The sequence below is a fragment of the Mirounga leonina genome, unplaced genomic scaffold (assembly GCF_011800145.1).
Source record: "Mirounga leonina isolate KUSES-001 unplaced genomic scaffold, KU_Mleo_1.0 Mir_176, whole genome shotgun sequence".
Lineage (NCBI taxonomy): Eukaryota > Metazoa > Chordata > Mammalia > Carnivora > Phocidae > Mirounga > Mirounga leonina.
Genome location: NW_023270454.1, coordinates 25,053,715 through 25,073,859, shown reverse-complemented (window position 1 = coordinate 25,073,859; position 20,145 = coordinate 25,053,715). Strand labels below are relative to the sequence as shown.

The following is a 20,145-nucleotide window of genomic DNA, read 5'->3' as shown; positions in this document are numbered from 1 at the left end:
TTTTAAATAGTATGTGGCACATACCTAATTGCTCAATGGATCTTGGCTATGTAGTTATATATACATATATGCTAAGTAAAACTCAAGATAATCATACTTATAGAAATTAAATTAATGGAAATGTTGCCAAAACAAAACATTGCATAAAAGTATACCCTAACCTATCATTAGGGCTATCAGAGGATTCTCCTTATTATCATTTGAGAGAACAAAGTAATTAGAGAAATAGAAGACTACTTGGATATTAATTAGCATTATGTATAAAGAAACAATGAAAAATGGCAGACTTTAAAGCTGTTGCAGTGCCGCCTAATTTTTATAAAAGGGTATTATTTCTAATACTTTTAAAAGATTTGTTTGTTTTATAGAGAGGAAGAAAGAGGGAGAGAGAGCAAGGGCTAGAGTGGGGGGGGGCAGAGGGAGAGAATCTTCAAGCAGAATCCCCACTGAGCACCCAGCTGGATCTCAAAACCAATGAGATTCTGACCTGAGTCAAAACCAAGAGTCGGATGCTTAGCCGACTGAGCCCCCACACACCCATCTAATAATTTTTATACTTCTCGATAATTTTATATATACTTCTTTATAATTTTATTACTTCTCTCATTCTGAATTTCTCACTACTTAATATTTAAATACTTTAAATATTTAATATTTAAATATCTACTTAATATATTCATGTTACATATAATGTTACATATAATGTTATCATTATATATAATTATATAATTCTATCACAAATAGAATCATATTTAAATATAGAGTAAAATAAGAGATATGAAATCTTTGAAGGAAATTGACTACTTTAAAGCATCATTTAGTAAAAATAAATAAAGCATCATTCACTATGAAGATAAAGGTTGTTAGTTAAATATTTCATGAGGGAAATTACAAATTATAATTACAAATCCTAAGTACATTAACTATCTTGATAGTTAAGAATTCCAGATAAATGCATAGTTTATAATTCAGTGAAAATTGCTCATCTTTAAAGATATTATAAAAGAGATTAGTAGCAGTGTAATAAAAGGCATCAGACACCCAAACGAATAACCACTGCAGTCAGCTATAAACTTAGCATCTGAAATTTCTAGCGGTCACAAAATAAAAAGAAAAAAAAAATTGGACTTTACACTGTCTGAGAAAGTGTTCATGTAGAAAATGACATAATGTCTCATAAAAGCTGATTATAAGTTAACAGAGGTTAACTTCTTCTTAGAACAGATTTCTAAAGAAATTGCATGAAATATACAGACAAATTAGATAGTATAAGGCTTTTATTAGAATTCCATGAGCTAAAAATTTTAAACTGCTTAGAATAGTGACTGGCGCATACTCAGACACACTCATGTATGCACACACACAACACATATGTTTGTGTGCATATGGACACACATATATTTTTGGAAAACAAAAACACATTTTTTCTTAAACATATCTTCAAAAGTAAGAACTTGATATTGTGACTCAAACATGAAGCAACTTGCAGCAATAATTAGCCAATATATCTTGTTTTTTAATTAAGAGAAATAAAAATGTTTGTGTGTACACAGTTTGGAGGAACACGTATTTAACATAGTCCTTGAAACAGTCTTTGTCAACTATAAAGTATTAAAAGCCTTAGCAGGCCAATGACAAGTTCTGAAATAAATTCAGATTTGTCTCTTATAATTGCTTAAACTATTTACATCATGTTGATTAAAGTGAATTTCCTATTGCTTTTGATTTGCTTTTAGACACAATAAGCACCAGACTTGGCACTCTGTTACAAAAATGTAAAATGTGATATTCTCAATCTGCTACGTTCCCATTCTTAACAATAAGGTCACATGTAGGGGCTCCTGGGTGGCTCATTCGGCTAAGCATCTGCCTTTGGCTCCGTTCGTGATCCTGGGGTCATGGGATCAAGTCCCTCCTAGGGCTTCCTGCTCAGTGGGGTGCCTGCTTCTCCCTCTCTCTCTGCCCCTCCCCCCCTGCTCATGCTCTCTCTCTCTCTCCTCCCTCTCGCTCTTTCAAAAATAAATAAATAAAATCTTAAAAAAAAAAATTCACATGTAGTGAGATTAAAGGGATGACTAATTCTACAACTGAATTCATTTTCCCCAAAGTATTTTAAATATATCTTAGTTCTTGTACAATTTCATGATAAAGAACCCAGATATCTGTGTTATGCACATAGTAAGAGTTTTGATGTAAAAATATTAATTGGAAAATTAGAAACTAATAATAAGTTTTATAAAAGAATTTCAGTTTAATCATGGAAGCCTTGTGATCTTAAGTTAGAAAGTATCCTGACGGTTCCAAGATGAGTTCACTGGACACTGCATATCCACTTTGTTGACTGAGTCATCCTGTCGAATAGGACTGGTTTGCACTGGCCAATTCAACTTTAGCCTGAGGTTTCTCTAAGTGTTTTTTTCTCCTGGAATATTTTTTTCTTCTCTTTGACTTAATTGTGAATGTAGTACCTGCTCAAAAAATTAACCTCTTTATTTTGCTTGCATTAATGGAAAAGGAATGGCAGTTTCTGCCTAAAATGACATCCTAAACTTTAGATTTTGTTCTTACTATTGTAAGGTATTGTCACTTACTAGTCTATGTTTTCCTAAAATTCTCAATAGATACGCTTCTAATTGTTGGAATTTACTTACGTGTTTTTAAAATCTAATTCATATGAACTAAGTGAAACATAGTGCTTTTAATATGATAAACTAAGAATCAGTTCAATAGTTTATTTAAAGAGGAAAATATATGGAAACCAGAAAAATGTCTCCAGCCATCCAGTTTTTTTTTTTTCCCCTAAGTTAACTAACATGCTTCTTACGTTGTTCCATTAAAACATCTGCTTGTAATCTCACCTGATTTTAAATCTCTAATCTTCCAGAAGCCTAGTATCTTCTCCATGGAGATACTGTCATTACTGTTTTAAATGCCCGTAAAGAAGCTTGAGAACCAAAATTCTTTCTCATCACGCGAGAAGGGGAAATGAAAGCATGAAGACTGAGTAAATGAAGCAAAAATGTGCCCCACCACTACAAATAAGGATTAGGAATTTATAATCATCGCTCATATTATTCTAACACGTACTGTCTTCTCTATTTGAAACATCACTCCTACCTGGGGGAGCAGGATCACTGCTTAACAACTGTTACAATAGGGAAACAAATGCTGGAGAATCTTAGAAAGGAATCAAGTGGTCTGTTCTCCTCTAGTCCTGTCTTTCCTCCCTCTTCTTCTTTCCCCCCTCCACCCCTGTGCTATAAAGTCTGTACTAAAAAGAGAGAACAACTGCCCGTCTCCCTTCCATTGTCAACTCTGAAGACGGGCAGAACTAACAACAGACAGCAGTGATACTCCAGCAGCTGCAATTACTGGCACGGAGAAAAGGGAATGGGGTCAAAGATGCTCAGCAGAGAAGTGACAGGGAGAGAGAAAAAAAAAACAAAAAACAAAAAACTAGGCCAAGTAGCAGCAGTGTAGCCATCCGTGGCTGTGGTTAAGAATGAACGCTGGCACTGAAACGTGAAAGCATTTTCAGCGGAAGCCTCCTGATCTCACAGTGACTCCACACGCGTGTAACCTTTAATTATTGCTCACTCTTGAAAATAAAATGTGGTGAGGCATGACTTGGAGAACACTATGTAAGAACACTTTCATATAGAGTTTTTAAATTATTTTTTTCCTAACATTCCCTATGAAACTTCTCTTTCTTCCCATACTCTCCAAGAAGAAGCAGCCAGGATAATTATCAGATTTGAATGAAACTCTGAGATCTTATGTTCTAGGGGCATTTTTTTCAAACTCGGGGATAAAAGGTTTGGATGGGAATCAAAAACGGAATTTAGCTGCACAGAAAAGTGGTAGAATATATAAGATACAAGAGCAAACAAATAGTTGCCACATCTGTTAATAAAAATGTAAGCAATTTCTAAATACATCTGAACTTCAAAATATCTTGCTACTAAATAGAAATCTAAGGTATCTAACTTGAAACTCTTTCTTGAATGGGCCCAAATCTCACTTATGGCACTATCATCTTTACCCATTTTTTTACCCATTTTCATAATTTTTATCCATTGTTCAGTGTATTTAAGAAAAATTTAAAGCTAATAATCGTTGACCCAAAATAATAACAATAATGATAATCAGAACAAATATTTATTGAGCCCTCGTTCTGTGCTGGACACTATGCAAAGTATTTTACATCATTGGATCCATTAAAATGTTATTTCTTTGAATGTCTCAATTGATTGAGTTAACTTCTTAATAGCTTAATCTAAAAAAGCAAAATAAAGCAAGCATGTGTTAAAAATATAAGAGGCTTTCATGGACTATGAACTCTGAGAAACAAACTGAGGGTTTTAAGGGGGGGGACTCGTTAACCTGGTGATGGGTATTAAGGAGGGCACGTATTGAATGGAGCACTGGGTGTTATACACAAACAATGAATCATGGAACACTACATCAAAAACTAATGATGTAATGCATGGTGATTAACATAACATAATAAAATAAAATATAAGAGGCTAATCACATAGTCTGGGTAAAATAATACTATTCCAAAGATACATCGAGGAGCAGAACAACCACTCTTTTAAGTATCACATAAAATATTTTCATATTAGGCTCTGTAGCCAGAGTTGCTTATCTGGCCAACATTCTACGAACCTTATTTGTATCAGTATGAAGTACAGATTGTTCAGGGGGCCAGAAAAGCATTAAGTTGACTGTGGATTATCTTCTATCTATTACCATAATAGAATCTTTCCAGTGTCGGTTTTGCCGTAATTTAACGGTTACAAATTAGTAGGCATAAGCAGCCTAAGGTGTAATTTTAGTCCTTGACTATTTTAATATGATTATTTATTATGAAAAATAATACTTTATGAATGCACTGGGTTTCTTCTTAGAAGTTCAAATAGGCTGATGAACCATGTAACACTACTTTTGGGAAATGCTATTATGCCAAATATTCTTCAAAAGATGGATAAAGGGAGATAATTCAACCTCACATGGAATGCTCACGTTAATTGTGTTCCACCAGCATGCTGTAGTGAGTTTTCACAATACACGTTCTGTCTCGAGATTAAATACAAGCCTGTTTGTCTTATAAACTATGCTGGGAATTAGAATTTTGGTTAATTCTACCCAGCCAATAAAAAACATGGTCAAATGTCCACTATATGTTAACAATAAAACCTAGCAAAAAAATGCTTATTGTGATCTCTCTAAATAATGAATATGTAGAGAATTTTTATCTTTGCAGAAACATGGCATGTAAATCACTCTTAAGTTGACTTCTTCTATTCATGCCGTTCCAGGCCATCTTTAGTCTGGTTCTACCCAACAGTTTGTTCTCACTATGTATTGTATATTCCCAGCAGGCATTTTTATGATGATATATTACACAAAGTTCATGAAACCTACCATGTACTCGATGATGATTCCCTGAGTTTGACATACTTTTAAGTGTCTGGCTATGGAAGTATAGTGATAGCCACCAAATATCAACTCAAATGTCATGACCTCAATAAAGAAAGGCTACGCTATGCAGCTCAGTTGGAATTTATTTTTTCTGTGTCTGAGATCCTATTACACCTGGCTTATAATGTCTAGTGCAGCAATTATTTTATTTCCCCATGCTTCTTCTACTTGCACTAAACTATAGCCTTTCTGAAAGTAGAGAACTGTTGGGGCGCCTGGGTGGCTCGTTTGGTTAAGCGACTGCCTTCGGCTCAGGTCATGATCCTGGAGTCCTGGGATCGAGTCCCACATCGGGCTCCCTGCTCAGCAGGGAGTCTGCTCCTCCCTCTGACCCTCCCCCCCTCATGCTCTCTCTATCTCAGTCTCTCTCTCAAATAAATAAATAAAATCTTAAAAAAAAAAAGTAGAGAACTGTTAAGTGCATGTTAGCAACACGTTTGCTTTTGTGTTTGTTTTTACTTCAGTAAATGTTTAATAAGTGAAAGCATGAATGAAAAAACCTATGGTTCCCTATAGATTTTTTGTTTTCCTTAAAATGAAACCTCTTATTCACTGTAAATTTTGTAAATGTCCGTTTTCTAATAGACAATTAAGAACGGAGTAGCTAAGTTTGAAGTAATGCTGACATTCGTGCACATGGGAAGGTAACCAGCTTCACACATATTTAAGTTATAGCTATTGTAAAAAGTATTTAAATTAAATTTAGTTCAGTTGCCATGGAAATATGGATGGAGTTAAAAGGCAGATAAAAAGGAAATTACAAATTGAAGCAAAATACTAAGTACATGGCAGGTTCTTCCTAAATAACTTCTGAACGGATGGCAGTTCAATGTTTCTTTAATACATGCAATTGCTGGCTCCCAAGCTATATACAAAATTAACTCTAATAGATAATGATGCCAAAGTGCTTTCCACAGGGTGGTAAAGCTGACGCTGGTACTAACAATGTCTAATGATGCCTATTTTTCCAAATCTCACCAAGTCCTGTTATTATGAAGCTTTTTAACTTTTGGTATTCTAGTGCATGCAAAATGACATTTCTCTCTGCTTATATGTTTCCTTGACACCTAATGAGGATTGGCATCTTTTCATAATATATACTGCTGCTTTGTTTTTTCTCATCTCTGAAAGTTCTTTTTAAAACCATACTGTAGTTTTCTTTTGGGTTGTTTCATTAACATCTGTCTGTCTATCTGCCTATCTGCCTATCTGTCTACGATATTAAATTCTTATCAGTTATTTGTATTGACAATATCTTGAGGTAAATTTTTATGATTAGAACTTCTTAATTTTAACATAATCATACTGTTTCCTCCAATGTTTACTGTGCTTTTGAAATACACCCCTAAAATTACACTTTAATATTAACATTAGTATAATTGTAATTTGTACAATATTGGTTGTAATATATATAGATAGTATGTATGTATATGCATACATATATACATATATATACAGTCTTTAGTTAAATTTCATTACAGTAATTAAATTAAAAAAGAGATCATTTTTTGTTCATTCTATAGTACTCTTAGTCATCTGAGTCCAAACTGTCTCTAGAAACATATTTTGACGTCCTATTAAAAAACGTTTGAAGAAAATTAAGAAAAAATATGTTTGAGATAAAAACAGAAATATTTTATTCACTAATAATTTATTTTCTATTAAAATTTCATTATTGATAGTATGTTTCTAAAATTTTTATTATTGTTTACACCAGAGTTTAGTTTAAAGATATATATTAGATAGATAGACCAATTTAGGGCAAAGATATTTGTATTGATGCACAAGTTTACTGCATGAAATAGAAAATCGCTTTTTAAGAAATTTCATATTTAATAACATTTCATATGCAACACAAGTAAGGAAATGTGCACTAAGTTGAAAAGCAAAGCAAATAAAGAGGCAGAACAATAATAAAACAGACCCACTTTTTCTGGCATATTTATCTCATAATCAGAATTCAGATATCTGAACAGAGGACAACAGGACACACAAATGTGTAATCTGGGCTCTGCAGACAGTTGATAAAAATGTGTGACATAAATTAGATTTTATAAAACTTTAAGACGGTAACTCACTGCAGCCCCTCACCCCAGAGCCTGTGCATTTGATGGGCACATTTGTTTTAGTAATGCCTCACACATTTACACTGTTTTCCAACTGAATTCCTATATAAGAGAATTCTTTTTTTTTTTTTTTTTTTTTTAAAGATTTTATTTATATATTTGAGAGAGAGAGAATGAGAGAGAGCACATGAGAGGGGTTAGGGTCAGAGGGAGAAGCAGACTCCCCGCTGAGCAGGGAGCCCGATGCGGGACTCGATCCAGGGACTCCAGGATCATGACCTGAGCTGAAGGCAGTCGCTCAACCAACTGAGCCACCCAGGCGCCCCTATAAGAGAATTCTAAGAAAATCACAAAGTGATGATAATTCTAACTTCTTTTTGAAACTAAGTGCACAATTATTTTTCAAAGGGTTCACCAAGTTTAAGGCCTCTGGAATTATAGATTTTTAAAGTAATTTCTAACATTCTTACCCGAGCACCACCAACAAAATATTAATATGTAGATTTTCTAAGAGTGTCATCGAGATTTTATACTCAGCACTGTCACTGTATAGAAGCTTACTTAGTCTGCATGCCTGAAGTAATATGAATAAGGTGTCATCATTGTGTGCCTAATTTATCATCAAATAAATTAGGCAAATTGGCATTGTGTAATATGAGATGAGAATATTCCAGTAAAGGTATATAATGCCTTGCAGACAAAATGCGTGCAATAAATCAAACTAAGAAAGCTTTGAGTCTTGTTTTGTAGGCAAAAGAGATGCCTGATTGCTTAGAATTGTTGTAAACCTGTCAATCTGATGACATTCAGATCACATAGCATCTTGTTAGATAACAAGTCTCTACTATTGTGCAAAAATGGCAATGTGTTAGACAGATCTATTTAATGACATTGAAAATGGTGTTATTTTAAAAATACAGCCTTCAGATATGGAAATCACGAGGCAGATAATTTCAGTGTATTCTGGGTCAACAGATGAAAAGATTTATGGAACAGTTACTCTACAGGATGTGACAATGTCATTGGCCAAATTGAGACCATGAATATTAGAATTTATGATAAATAATAAAAGCTCATAAAATAATAAATGCTTATCAAGCACAGTTAACCTTGACATGAGTCCGATTATCCTAAGTGCATTTTATTTCACACTAAGCTTACTGATATATAAAGGTCTGTGACAATATTTTTTTTTTTAAGATTTTATTTATTTATTTGACAGAGAGAGAGACAGCGAGAGAGGGAACACAAGCAGGGGGAGTGGGAGAGGGAGAAGCAGGCTTCCTGCCAAGCAGGGAGCCCGATGTGGGGCTCGATCCCAGGACCCTGGGACCATGACCTGAGCCGAAGGCAGACGCTTAACGACTGAGCCACCCAGGCGCCCGGTCTGTGACAATATTAAATAAATAGGTTGGGAGACTTTTCAAAAGAAATATGAATTGTTCACTCTGCTTTAAATGTATTCAGTGTAGCTTCTGTATTGAATAATATTCAGTGAATGTTAAATTAAAAAATGACATTTTTTTCATTTATTGATTTATTTCATTTTCCTGAAATATTTGTTTTTATTTGATTCTTTTTAATTCAAGCACTTAGCTTATAACAATCAGGATTAAATTTCACCCTGGTTATCATATGCACACCTTATCTTTAACTATGGACTTTTCTTACTCCTAATTATTCTACCTATCTCATATTGGTTGAGTGTAGAAATTATAATTAATTGATGACCACTGCATTTGCCTTCACCTGTACCTTTTACAGACTAGGCTCATCTATTTATATTATCTTTCTAACCTCTATAAACATTAATAAGATTCTGCTTAAATGATCTCATTAAATCTATACAACTGCCCTGGGGTGCCTGGGTGGCTCAGTCAGTTAAGCCAACTCTTGATTTCGGTTTAGGTCATGATCTCAGGTTCCTGGGCACTAGTCCACATCGGCTCTGTGCTCAGCTGGGAGTCCGCTTGAGGATTCTCTCTCTCCCTCTCCTTTTGCCCCTCCCCCACTCACATGCACACTCTTTTTCTCAAATAAATAACTATTGTTTTGTTTTAAATAAACAAAACAAAACAAAATCTATACAACTGCCCTTTTGAAATAGGTATTTTCCGTTCTTTAAAAATAGGAAGTAAAGGGGCTCCCGGCTGGCTCAGTCAGTAGAGCATGGACTCTCAATCTCAGGGTCTTGAGTTCAAGTCCTATGTTGGGTATGGAGTCCACTTAAAATTAAAAAATAATAATAATAATAAAGTAATAAAAATAGGAAGTAAATGAAGACTAGAGAGTTAATTAATTTTTCTATATTATCAGAATATGCTCTATTTTCAAAGTGTGCAATACCATACTCAAACTGTTTATATGTAAAAAGACCATGTTTTAATCTATTTTAAGATCCTTTCCTCTACTTGTTTTCAGTTTATCTTTTTTTTTAACAAGTTTTTATTTAAATTCTACATAATTAACGTACAGTGTACTCTTAGTTTCAGGTGTAGGCAATCTGTCTGTGACATCTGTTGTCCCATTGATCACCGGGGTTGATTCAGCTGATCTGACTGGCTAGGCACCTGGCCCTTTCCTCCCTCTCTGCTACATGCATGTCCTGCCTAAGCTGCACAGTCAGTGGAAAAGGATGGCCTTATTAATAGAGGAGGACTATTCTTCAGTCAAGGGTATAGGAGTAGCTGCCCTCCCCTGCTAGAACCTCCGAACAAGTTCTCAAAGTCCCTTTCCTCTACTTCCAAAATAGGCAAGAGCTTCTTAAGCATTTACAGATCTTTTGAAATATTTGGGTACAAATGGCTACATTTTATCATATTTCTAATGTCCGTGTACTGTTAATTACAGTCATTGTATTTGTGTAATATTATTAACTTACATTAGCATTATATATTTATATAACTTGTTCATTCAAATAATCTTGTTATAGGCTTAACAATTTAAAATATTGTTTTAGAGAATCTTATAATTAGTTTCATAATTGTCAACCAATATTAATTTATTGAAGTTAATTCTAAAATAAGGATGGTTGTAATGGCCCAATATTCCCAAATATAATGCTGACAGTGACAATGATAAAAAATAAAGTTGTATATTCTATTATAATATATTCAGACATTCTATTCCAATATTTACAAGAAGCTAGATTAATCATATTCTTTACTAAAATCCCAGCAAGGTGTGCTATAATCTGTGCTCAGTGCTTAATGCAGCCAGTAGCTTAAAAGCTTTCAATAACAGCCTACATTCACACTGCTTTCCATTTACCTTAATCCTGAAGATGAATTATTATCATCTGGGAATTGAACTCCCCTTGGGAATGGAAATGTATTAAGTGCTTATGCACTTGCAAGCCGTTTTCAAATGAATAACATTTGCCTCTGCCTAAAACCCTCTCATATATTTCATATCATCTCCTACTCCCTGTTACAATCCCCAGTGGCCCATTTCCACTCTTCTTTACATTTAAATCCTCCCTGTATATCACCCCATTAAACCTTAGTTATCGGGGCGCCTGGGTGGCTCAGTCGTTGAGCGTCTGCCTTCGGCTCAGGTCATGATCCCAGGGTCCTGGGATCGAGTCCCACATCGGGCTCCCTGCTCTGCGGGGGGCCTGCTTCTCCCTCTCCCTCTCCTGCTGCTTGTGTTCCCTCTCTCGCTGTGTCTCTCTCTGTCAAATAAATTTAAAAAAATCTTAAAAAAAAAAAAAAAAACCTTAGTTACCAAACCCTATTCCTAATGTCCCTGTAGGTGAGATTACGTTGAAGCACTTTTTTGTAGTTCAATTTGTCACATGAGAAAACTTCCAGTGAGGTTTGTTGACAAAGTTGGGCACTGTAACTCAAGGTTTTCCAATTCAAAGATTAGGTTACAAGCAAAACATAAACTCCTTAGCCATATGAGGCTTTGCATGAATTGTTCACTCAACGGTATCATCCTGCTGGGAAATGTAGTATAAGGAAAAAAATGTGATTGATACTACTATGACTGCTCTATTATGTAGAAAATAACGGATGATTGCTCTGAAGCTGTAGCTAAACAAAGTAGGACTGTGTTGTGTCATTTAGTCCAAAAGTTGTCTTTCCCCATGTTTATTGTTGTCTATATGGAATTCAATACCTCTCTTCTCTGCACCTTTCAAAAAAGAAAACAGAAGAAGAGCACATTACTGAAGAATTTTAAAAAATGTAATAGGAATATAAATTGACTAATGTAAAGGGAAATAAAGTGTAGCTTTTGCTTTCATTCTGTGACAAAAGTGGACTCTGGTGACAAGATATTATTTAAAATATCTTGAGAGCTTGTTTGGAGGTTCTAGCAGGGGAGCGCAGCTACTCGTATACCCTTGACTGAAGAACGGTCCTCCTCTATCAGGGAAGGTCGTCCTCTTCGACCGAGCGTGCAGCTTTGGGAGGGACGCACATGGAGTGGTGAGGGAGGAAGGGACACCCGCCTAGCCAGCCAGATCAGCCGAATCAACCCTGGCGATCAATGGGGTGACAGATGTCGCAGCCAGATCGCCCTCACATCCTTATTTAAAATATCTTAATAGCTACATTAAAGGAAAAAAAATGTATCTCTAATCTCTTGGGTCAAGTTGTTTTAATGTAAAATGAAATAGTGATTTTTATATTTGTATATGTAATTATATAGATGCCCATATATACTCATCTCTCTCTCTCTCCCTCTTATCTCTACATTTATCTCAATATCTGTATCGATCTCTGTTTGTCTCTATCATTCATTTTAGAAACTCTAATTTCTAACAATTACTAGATTCTCCAGAGTTTTAAAAAATAACTTTTGTCAATGTTTCTAGCAAGGAATAAATAATTATTTTCAGAAAATAAGCATAAATTAGAGGAAGAGCTACTTTACGTCTAGAACTATGGAGAGTGCTTTATAATATCTACACAGAAATCCCTTAGTGAGTTAATATTTATTCCAGATCATTACAGGTAAAGAAATTAAAGCTCAGAGAGGTTATGTAATAGCTCCAAATCATAGAACTATTATGTGGTAGAACAATGACTCTAACTCATGTCTAATGGCAAAGTTCATACTCTTCTACTACAGCAATCTGCTTTTTTGGATACATGTTGTATCCCATCACTACTGAAAGGAAAAATGACCTGTGAATTTATTTTTGGTGAATGCAGACAAGTCAGTAATTTTTTAATAGGTGCAAATAAGAAGAGTAAAGTCATTACTGATGGCTCCGTGACTGTTTCCTTTGACTATTTTTAAAAATATCTATCTATCCAAATGCACATTGTATAACCAATATTGGTCTTTGTCCATGGAATTACTAGAAGAGAACCCAGAGCAATCCTTAAGAGGTAGGCTACATAAGGCCATAGCTTTCTTTAATGTGATCTTGACTTGATTTTGATTTTGTTTCTGTTGTACAGGATTCTGACAGTTTATTAAGTACTAGGAAACCCACCAAGGAAAACTGTCTGCTACCGCATAGACATTCTTACATTTCAATTTCTTCTTTTCTGTAGCTCCTAATACTCTGCTAAGTTTACTCATTTAGTATTATTCAGATTTTAATTATGAGCATACAATTCTAAGAATGGATGTGTTCATATCAACAACTATATATATATATATATATATATATATATATATATATATATATATACACACATATACATATATACGATATGTTCTCAATAACCAGTGTAGCAAGTTTATGAAAACAGACTTAACAAAAATTAAAGGTGTTTATTGAAATGAGAGGTAAATTTGTTATGCCAAAGAATCTGGATTTGCATGCCTATAAAAGAGTAGAATATAAACATGAATTAGTAATGCTTGAGACTTTGGGGTTACAGCTAAAATCCATTAATTTCATTGCCAAGATCAATGTCATGAAACATTGCTGTTTGTTTTCATATAAGAGTTTTAGGGGCACCTGGGTGGCTCAGATGGTTAAGCGTCTGCCTTCGGCTCAGGTCATGATCCTGGAGTCCCGGGATCGAGTCCCGCATCGAGCTCCCTGCTCAGCGGGGAGCCTGCTTCTCCCTCTGCCTCTCTCTCTCTCTCTCTGTCTCTCATGAATAAATGGATAAAATAAAATCTTTAAAAAAAAAGAGTTTTATATTTTCAGGCCTTATGTTTAAGTCTTTAATCCATATTGAGTTGATTTTTATGTATGGTGTAAGATCAGGGTCCAGTTTCATCCTTTTACATGTGGATATTCAGTTTCCCAGAACCATTTTTTGAAAAGACTGTCCTTTCTTCAATGTATATTCTGATGCTCTTGTTGAAGATCAGTTAACTGTACATTCATAGACTTATATCTGGGCTCTCTGTTCTATTCAATTTGTCTATCTATCTGTCTTTATACAAGTACCATATTGTTTTATTTACTATAGCTTTATATATATTATTTGAAATCAGGAAGTATGATGCTTTAAGATTTGTTCTTTCTCAAGACCACTTTGACTATTCTGGATATTTTATTGTTCTATATTAACTCTAGGTCTTTTTTACTATTTCCATAGAAATAGAAATTTCCAAAAAAATCCAAAAAAATTCTATTTCACTGTGTTTTTGATGGAAATAACATTGAATCATAGATTGCTTTGGATAGTATGAGCATTTTTAACAATATTTGTTCTTCTAAACCATGAGCATGAAATGTCTTTCCATTTATTTGTATCTTTAATTTCTTTCATTAATGTATAAGAGTTTTCAGTGTACAAGTCTTTCACCTCCTTGGTGAAGTTTATTCCCAAGTACTTTATTCTGTTTGATGCTATTCTAAGTGGGATTGCTTTCTTAATTGCCTTTCAGATATCTCATTCCAATTTATAGAAACACAACAGATTTTTGTATGTTGATTTTGTACACTGAAACTTTACTGAATATGTTTATTAGCTCTAACAGTTTGTTTGTGGAGACTTTGTAGGTCTTTTTATTTATACATTCATGTCATCTGCAAACAGACTATTTTACTTCTTCCTTTCTGATTTGAATGCTTTTTTTTTTTTATTTTTACTTTTTCTTGCCTAATTGTTATGGCTAGGGCTTTCAGGGATATGTTGAATTGAAATGGTGAAACTGGGCATCTGTGTCTTGTTCCTGATCTGGGAAGAAAAGATTTCCATTTTTTACCATTGAGTATGATGGGCTTCTTATATATGACCTTTATTATGTTGAGGTACATTCTTTCCATGTGTAGTTTGTGGAGCATTTTTATCATGAAAGAGTGTGTCAAATATTTTTCTTCATCTATTGGATGATCAAGAGGTTTTTACTCTCATTCTTTTTTTTAATGTGCAAATCATATTTATTGATCTGCACAGTTTGAACCATTCTTGTATTCCAGGGATGAATCCCACATGATCATGGTGTATGATCTCGTTAGTGTGCTATGACAGTCAGTTTGTTAATATTTTGTTGAGGAGTTCTGTATCCATGTTCACCGGGGATATTGGCCTATAATTTTATCAAAAGCACAGGGAACAAAAGCAAAAATAGACAAGTTGGACTATATCAAACTAAAAAGTTTCTGCACAGGAAAAGGCACAATCAAGAGAGTGTAAAATCAACCTATGGAATGTGAGAAAATATTTTCAACTCATATGTCTGATAAGTGTTTAATTTCAAATATATACAAGGAACTTCAATAACTAAATTAAAAAAAGAACAACCTAATTAAAAAAAAAAAATGGGCAAAGGACTTGAATAGACATTTCCCCAAAAGAAGATATACAAATGGCCAGTAGGTATATGAAAAGTGTTCCTCATCACTAAGCATCAGAAATGCAAATCAAAGCTGCAAAGAGATATTATCTCACACCTGTCGGGATGGTTATTATTATAACAAAAGATAAAAGCATTGGCAGGATGTGGAATAATTGGAACTTTGTGCCCTGCTGGCATTGATGAAAAATGGTGCAGTCACTATGAAAAACATAGAGGCTCCTCAGAAAATAAAAATGGAACCATCATATGATCCAGTAACCCAATTTCTGGGAATATATCCAAAGAACTGAAATCATGATCACAGATATCTGCACTCAGACATTCACTGCAGCATCATTCACAATAGCCAACATATGGACATAATTCAAATATCTATTGACAAATGAATGGGTAAAGAAAACATTGTGTATACATACAGTGGAATATTATTTCACCTTAAAAGGAAGGAAATCCTACCATTTGTGACAACATAAACGGACCTGAAAGACATTATGCTAATTGAAGCAAGCCAGTCACAGAAACACAAAGACTATAAAGTTGCATTTATATGAGTTATCTAAAAGAGTCAAAATCATAGAAACAAAATACAAGGGTGGTTGTGAGGTTATGTGGAGGAGGGAAAAATGAAGAGTTGTTCAAAGGGTATAAAGTTACAGTTATACAAATGAATAAGTTCTGGAGATCTATTATACAACCTAGTGCCTATAGTTAACAATAAAATGTCATGCACTTAAAAGCTTAAGAGGGTAGGGGTGCCTGGGTGGCTCAGTCGTTAAGTGTCTGCCTTCGGCTCAGGTCATGATCCCAGGGTCCTGGAATCGAGCCCCGCATCGGGCTCCCTGCTCTGCGGGGAGCTGCTTCTCCCTCTCCCCCTCTCCCTGCTTGTGTTCCCTCTCTCGCTGTCTCTCTCTCTGTCAAATAAATAAATAAAATCTTAAAAAAAAAAAAAAAAAACTTAAGAGGGTAGAATTTATGCTGTGCTCTTACCAAAATAAATGAGTTAATTAAGTTAAAAAATGAAATCTGTTAGTTTCCTCTCTTTTTTTTTAAAGATTTTATTTATTTGAGAGAGAGAGAGAATGAGAAGGGGGAAAGAAGAGGGAGAAGGAGAAACAGACTCCCGCTGAGCAGGGAGCCCCAATGTGGGGCTCGATCCCAGGACCCTGGGATCATGACCTGAGCTGAAGGCAGATCCTTAATTGACTGAGCCACCCAGGCACCCCCTAGTTTTCTCCTTTTATCCTTGAAAATGTTACATAATTTAAATACATAAGGAACATCTATAAATAATTTATACCCAGACTTAGGAACAAAACACTCCAAATCTTTCACTTGTATTATTTCTTATAAGATGACTTTGAAAGTTCTATAAATATAGATGTAGGAAGGCCTGCTTTGCTAAAACTTATAAAAAAAAATGTTATTTCTGATTTTAATAGCATGTTAACATAAATCTCAAAAATTATTAAAAATGTATTATTTTGACCTAAGTGCTTAAAGTAATAAGTAAAATAAAATAAAAACATGATCTCAGAAACTGTTTATAATTAAACAAACACGTTCAATGACTAAATTTATGAATAAAATTATATTAAATCTTCCTCTAAAATTGTCCTTAAATTTACATGCTGGTAAATAGTAAGTGATTCACTCATTAAAGGAACTCTGGCTAGATGTTTTAATGCTGTAACTGGGGAAATGAAAAGTACTTTACCAACATTAAAAGAAAATCAGAATAGAGTTGAAATTAAAATCTGTGTCACAAATGTCATCATAAAGGACAAAGAAAACCAAAGTATCCAATTACTTGTCACCTAAAATTATTTTTTAACAGAAAGTGAATTGCATATTGGTATTTAGCAGAAATATATAAAAGGAGTAGACAAATTATGGTGGACCTTATCCAGGTCATTAAATCCATCTTTCTTTTCTGTTTTTCTACCTTAAGAATTTTCTTTTTAAATATTTGCTTGTAATGATCATTGTCCTAGCCAGACCAAATATAGACAAAGATACACTGGTAGTCAGGACTTAGATAAGTCCTTCTTTCCCATTGGCTCCACTAATATCCACATGTACTCACTGATTTAAAGAGAAATAAGATTCCAAGACAATGCTTTAACGTTGTTCAAAAACTTGGTTCAGAGAAATAAGCATGCCAAACTAGAGAGCCCTCCAAATATCAGGGCCCTTCAACAAATTAGATTAATAAGACTTGTAAATGGATATAACAAATCAGACTGAAGAACAAGGACAATAGTCATTCCAAGTACATCCAGACCCAATCCTAAAACAACCATACTCTGGCATATACACACTGGGAGAAGAAAGTGACTGTGGGATTTCCCATAGAGAGCTCATTTGACACAGGCTATAAGAAGACTTTGAGTTCCAAGCAATTCAGCTGTAACTAAAAATCCATCTGTAGCATCCTTACCCTATCCATATCTCTTTCACTAAGTAATATTTTTTTAAAAAAAGAATGGTATATATTTTTTCTTATTACTTCATGATACAACCAGGTAACATGCACGTACAGCAATAGCAAAGGATTTCTAGCCCTGAATGGAGAAAACTGACCAGGGATTGATGTTGGAGCCAGGGCAGTGAGGGTCTTACAGTGGCAGTAACCAGTGCCTACTGCAGAGAAGCCCTGTGGTATGGCTCGTGGGCCACCGACTGCAAGGCAACTGACAGAAAAAGAAAGATACTAATTTATTACACCTATAGGATGCCTCTTTGCTGTATCTTGGGATCTTGAAATCCCCATGTCGTTTGGAAAAGGGATTTTGCAGGGAATTTAAATTCCTGTACGGGTGAATGGGAAGACAGGACCTGAAACATAGTAGGCACACTTGCAAAGGAAACAAAATCATTCTAGTGTTGTATTAAAAATTTCACAAGGTTGTTTAATTCTTAAATCTGATTTTAATACTTTAAGATTCTTAGCTTTCCTGTGCATGAAACTGTTTTGTTTTTTTTTTTTTAAACACATTGTTCATTTTGCAGAGTTTTCTGGTGCTTTTGCTTTTTGAAAAAAAGCCTAATTGTAAAGTCGAGTACAACGTGTGCACGTGTGTGCACTGTGCATGTAAATGTTCAATACATACGGGTCTTTCTAGCAGAATCTTCCACAAAAAGAGAAGAGATGTCTTCATCCACTCCTGCTTCATTCTTCGCCATACAAGTGTATGCCCCTGTATCTTCATAGCGCACATTGCTTATATGAACCTCGCTGCCATTTGCTGAAAACAGAAGGCAAATGCAACTTGTAAACTACGATTTCAGTTTTGGTACAGTGCTTTCCGATTACACAGTCAAGCAGTTCTCTTAGCTTGTCCTAATTAAACTATTTTCCTTTCTACTTCCATGCTTTGGAGGCATGCCAGATTATTCCAAAAGCATTCAAGTGTTTCATAAACTGTGTTGTCATTCTATTACAGAGAGCCCAAAACTCTATCTCAAATGCACACGCTTCGTATTTTATCTTTATTTCCTATTTCCCACATTTCATTAAGTATTTCATATTGATAACTCTAATTCCATTTGTATATTTATTTTTCGTATTCAGAATCCACTTTGCCCTAAGCTTTACAGAATTTGAAAATAATAGCAATATGGTTTATATATAGGAGAATATGCTAAAAAGACTTTTCATAAAGAAATTCAGTGAGCTACATCACGCGAGTGTAGTATGATTGCCACTTATCAGGTACATTATTGAACCAGTATTATATCTGGAATTAGAAGGTAAGGAAATTATTAGGTAAGGAAAACAGAAAGATAATAACACATGATTTGTCTGCAAGATTTGTCTTTTGCCAGAAATTTACATAAATAATATTATAATATGGAAATTGATAAGTTAATGTATAATAACCAAAGGATTGAGGGAATAATTAGCTCAACTTTTAAATCTTGGTAAAATAATTTCTTAAGCTAAACCCTGAATAACTAGTTGCTTTCCCCAGTGTGGATACCAGGGTATAATTAACCACCAACTATATGTTGGCAATATACAGTGTGCTTTTATATGTATTATTTCTTAATTGTCCTAAATAATACATAATTATCAGAAGCAGAATCAGAGACTCATAAAATGATCTTATGGAAATCATCAATTCAAAAGATAAGGGCTGGACACCTGTCAGACTCTAAAATTCAGTGTTTGTTGCGCTCATTTGTTTAGGTTTCCTTTTTTTTCTCTTTTACTTCATTTTCATTCTTTCTTTAAGCGATTCTGTGTGTGTTTGTTCCATATTATCCAATCACAAGAACACTATGCACCATGTGTGACAGAAAGTAATATGACTATTTAAGACAGATAAGGGACAAAATAATCCATACCCCTGTTTGGGGAAAGAAGATAGAAAACTAATGGGAAGAAGAGCGTGGGAATGCCAGTGGCTCTCCAGGGATGTGAATGGGATCTGGAAAAGCGGTGAGTGTTTGGGGAGGAATAACCAATTGGATAACCTGAACCTTTTTCTCACTTTACAGATGGTAATGCATATCTCCATTCCCCCCATCCATTGTTGAAAATCACTACTCCAAAACGGAGGTTGGCCATTTTCGGGGGGGGGGGGTGTTTCGTTTTCCTGTTAAATGCTGGGTAAACATTTTATGCTTTGTGGGCCATACAGTATCTGTGACAGCTACTCACCTCTGTCATAGCAGCATGAAAGCAGCACGAGCAATATTCTAAAACGTGAGTGTGGCTGTGTTCTAAAAACAAAAACAAAGCCCCCCACATGGCTTTATTTCTCAAATAGGCAGCTTCCCAGGTTTGGCCTGTGGGCCTTAGTTTGCAGACCCCTGCTCTAAAAGATAAGGAGTGAACGATGTATTTAAGCCGGCATCAGCTTCTTGTTTT

General features: G+C 34.7%; 1 protein-coding gene across 3 annotated transcripts in view; it reads right to left on the bottom strand.

The window, feature by feature from the left end:
* The window catches only part of FSTL5 (follistatin like 5), a 684,607-nt gene that overhangs the window by 121,354 nt on the left and 543,108 nt on the right, over positions 1 to 20,145 (bottom strand). For all 3 annotated transcript variants that reach the window (XM_035022792.1, XM_035022794.1, XM_035022795.1), the window contains exon 9: positions 18,383 to 18,517. In XM_035022792.1, the coding sequence (XP_034878683.1) occupies positions 18,383 to 18,517 (135 nt within the window). The remainder of the gene's footprint in view (positions 1 to 18,382; positions 18,518 to 20,145) is intronic.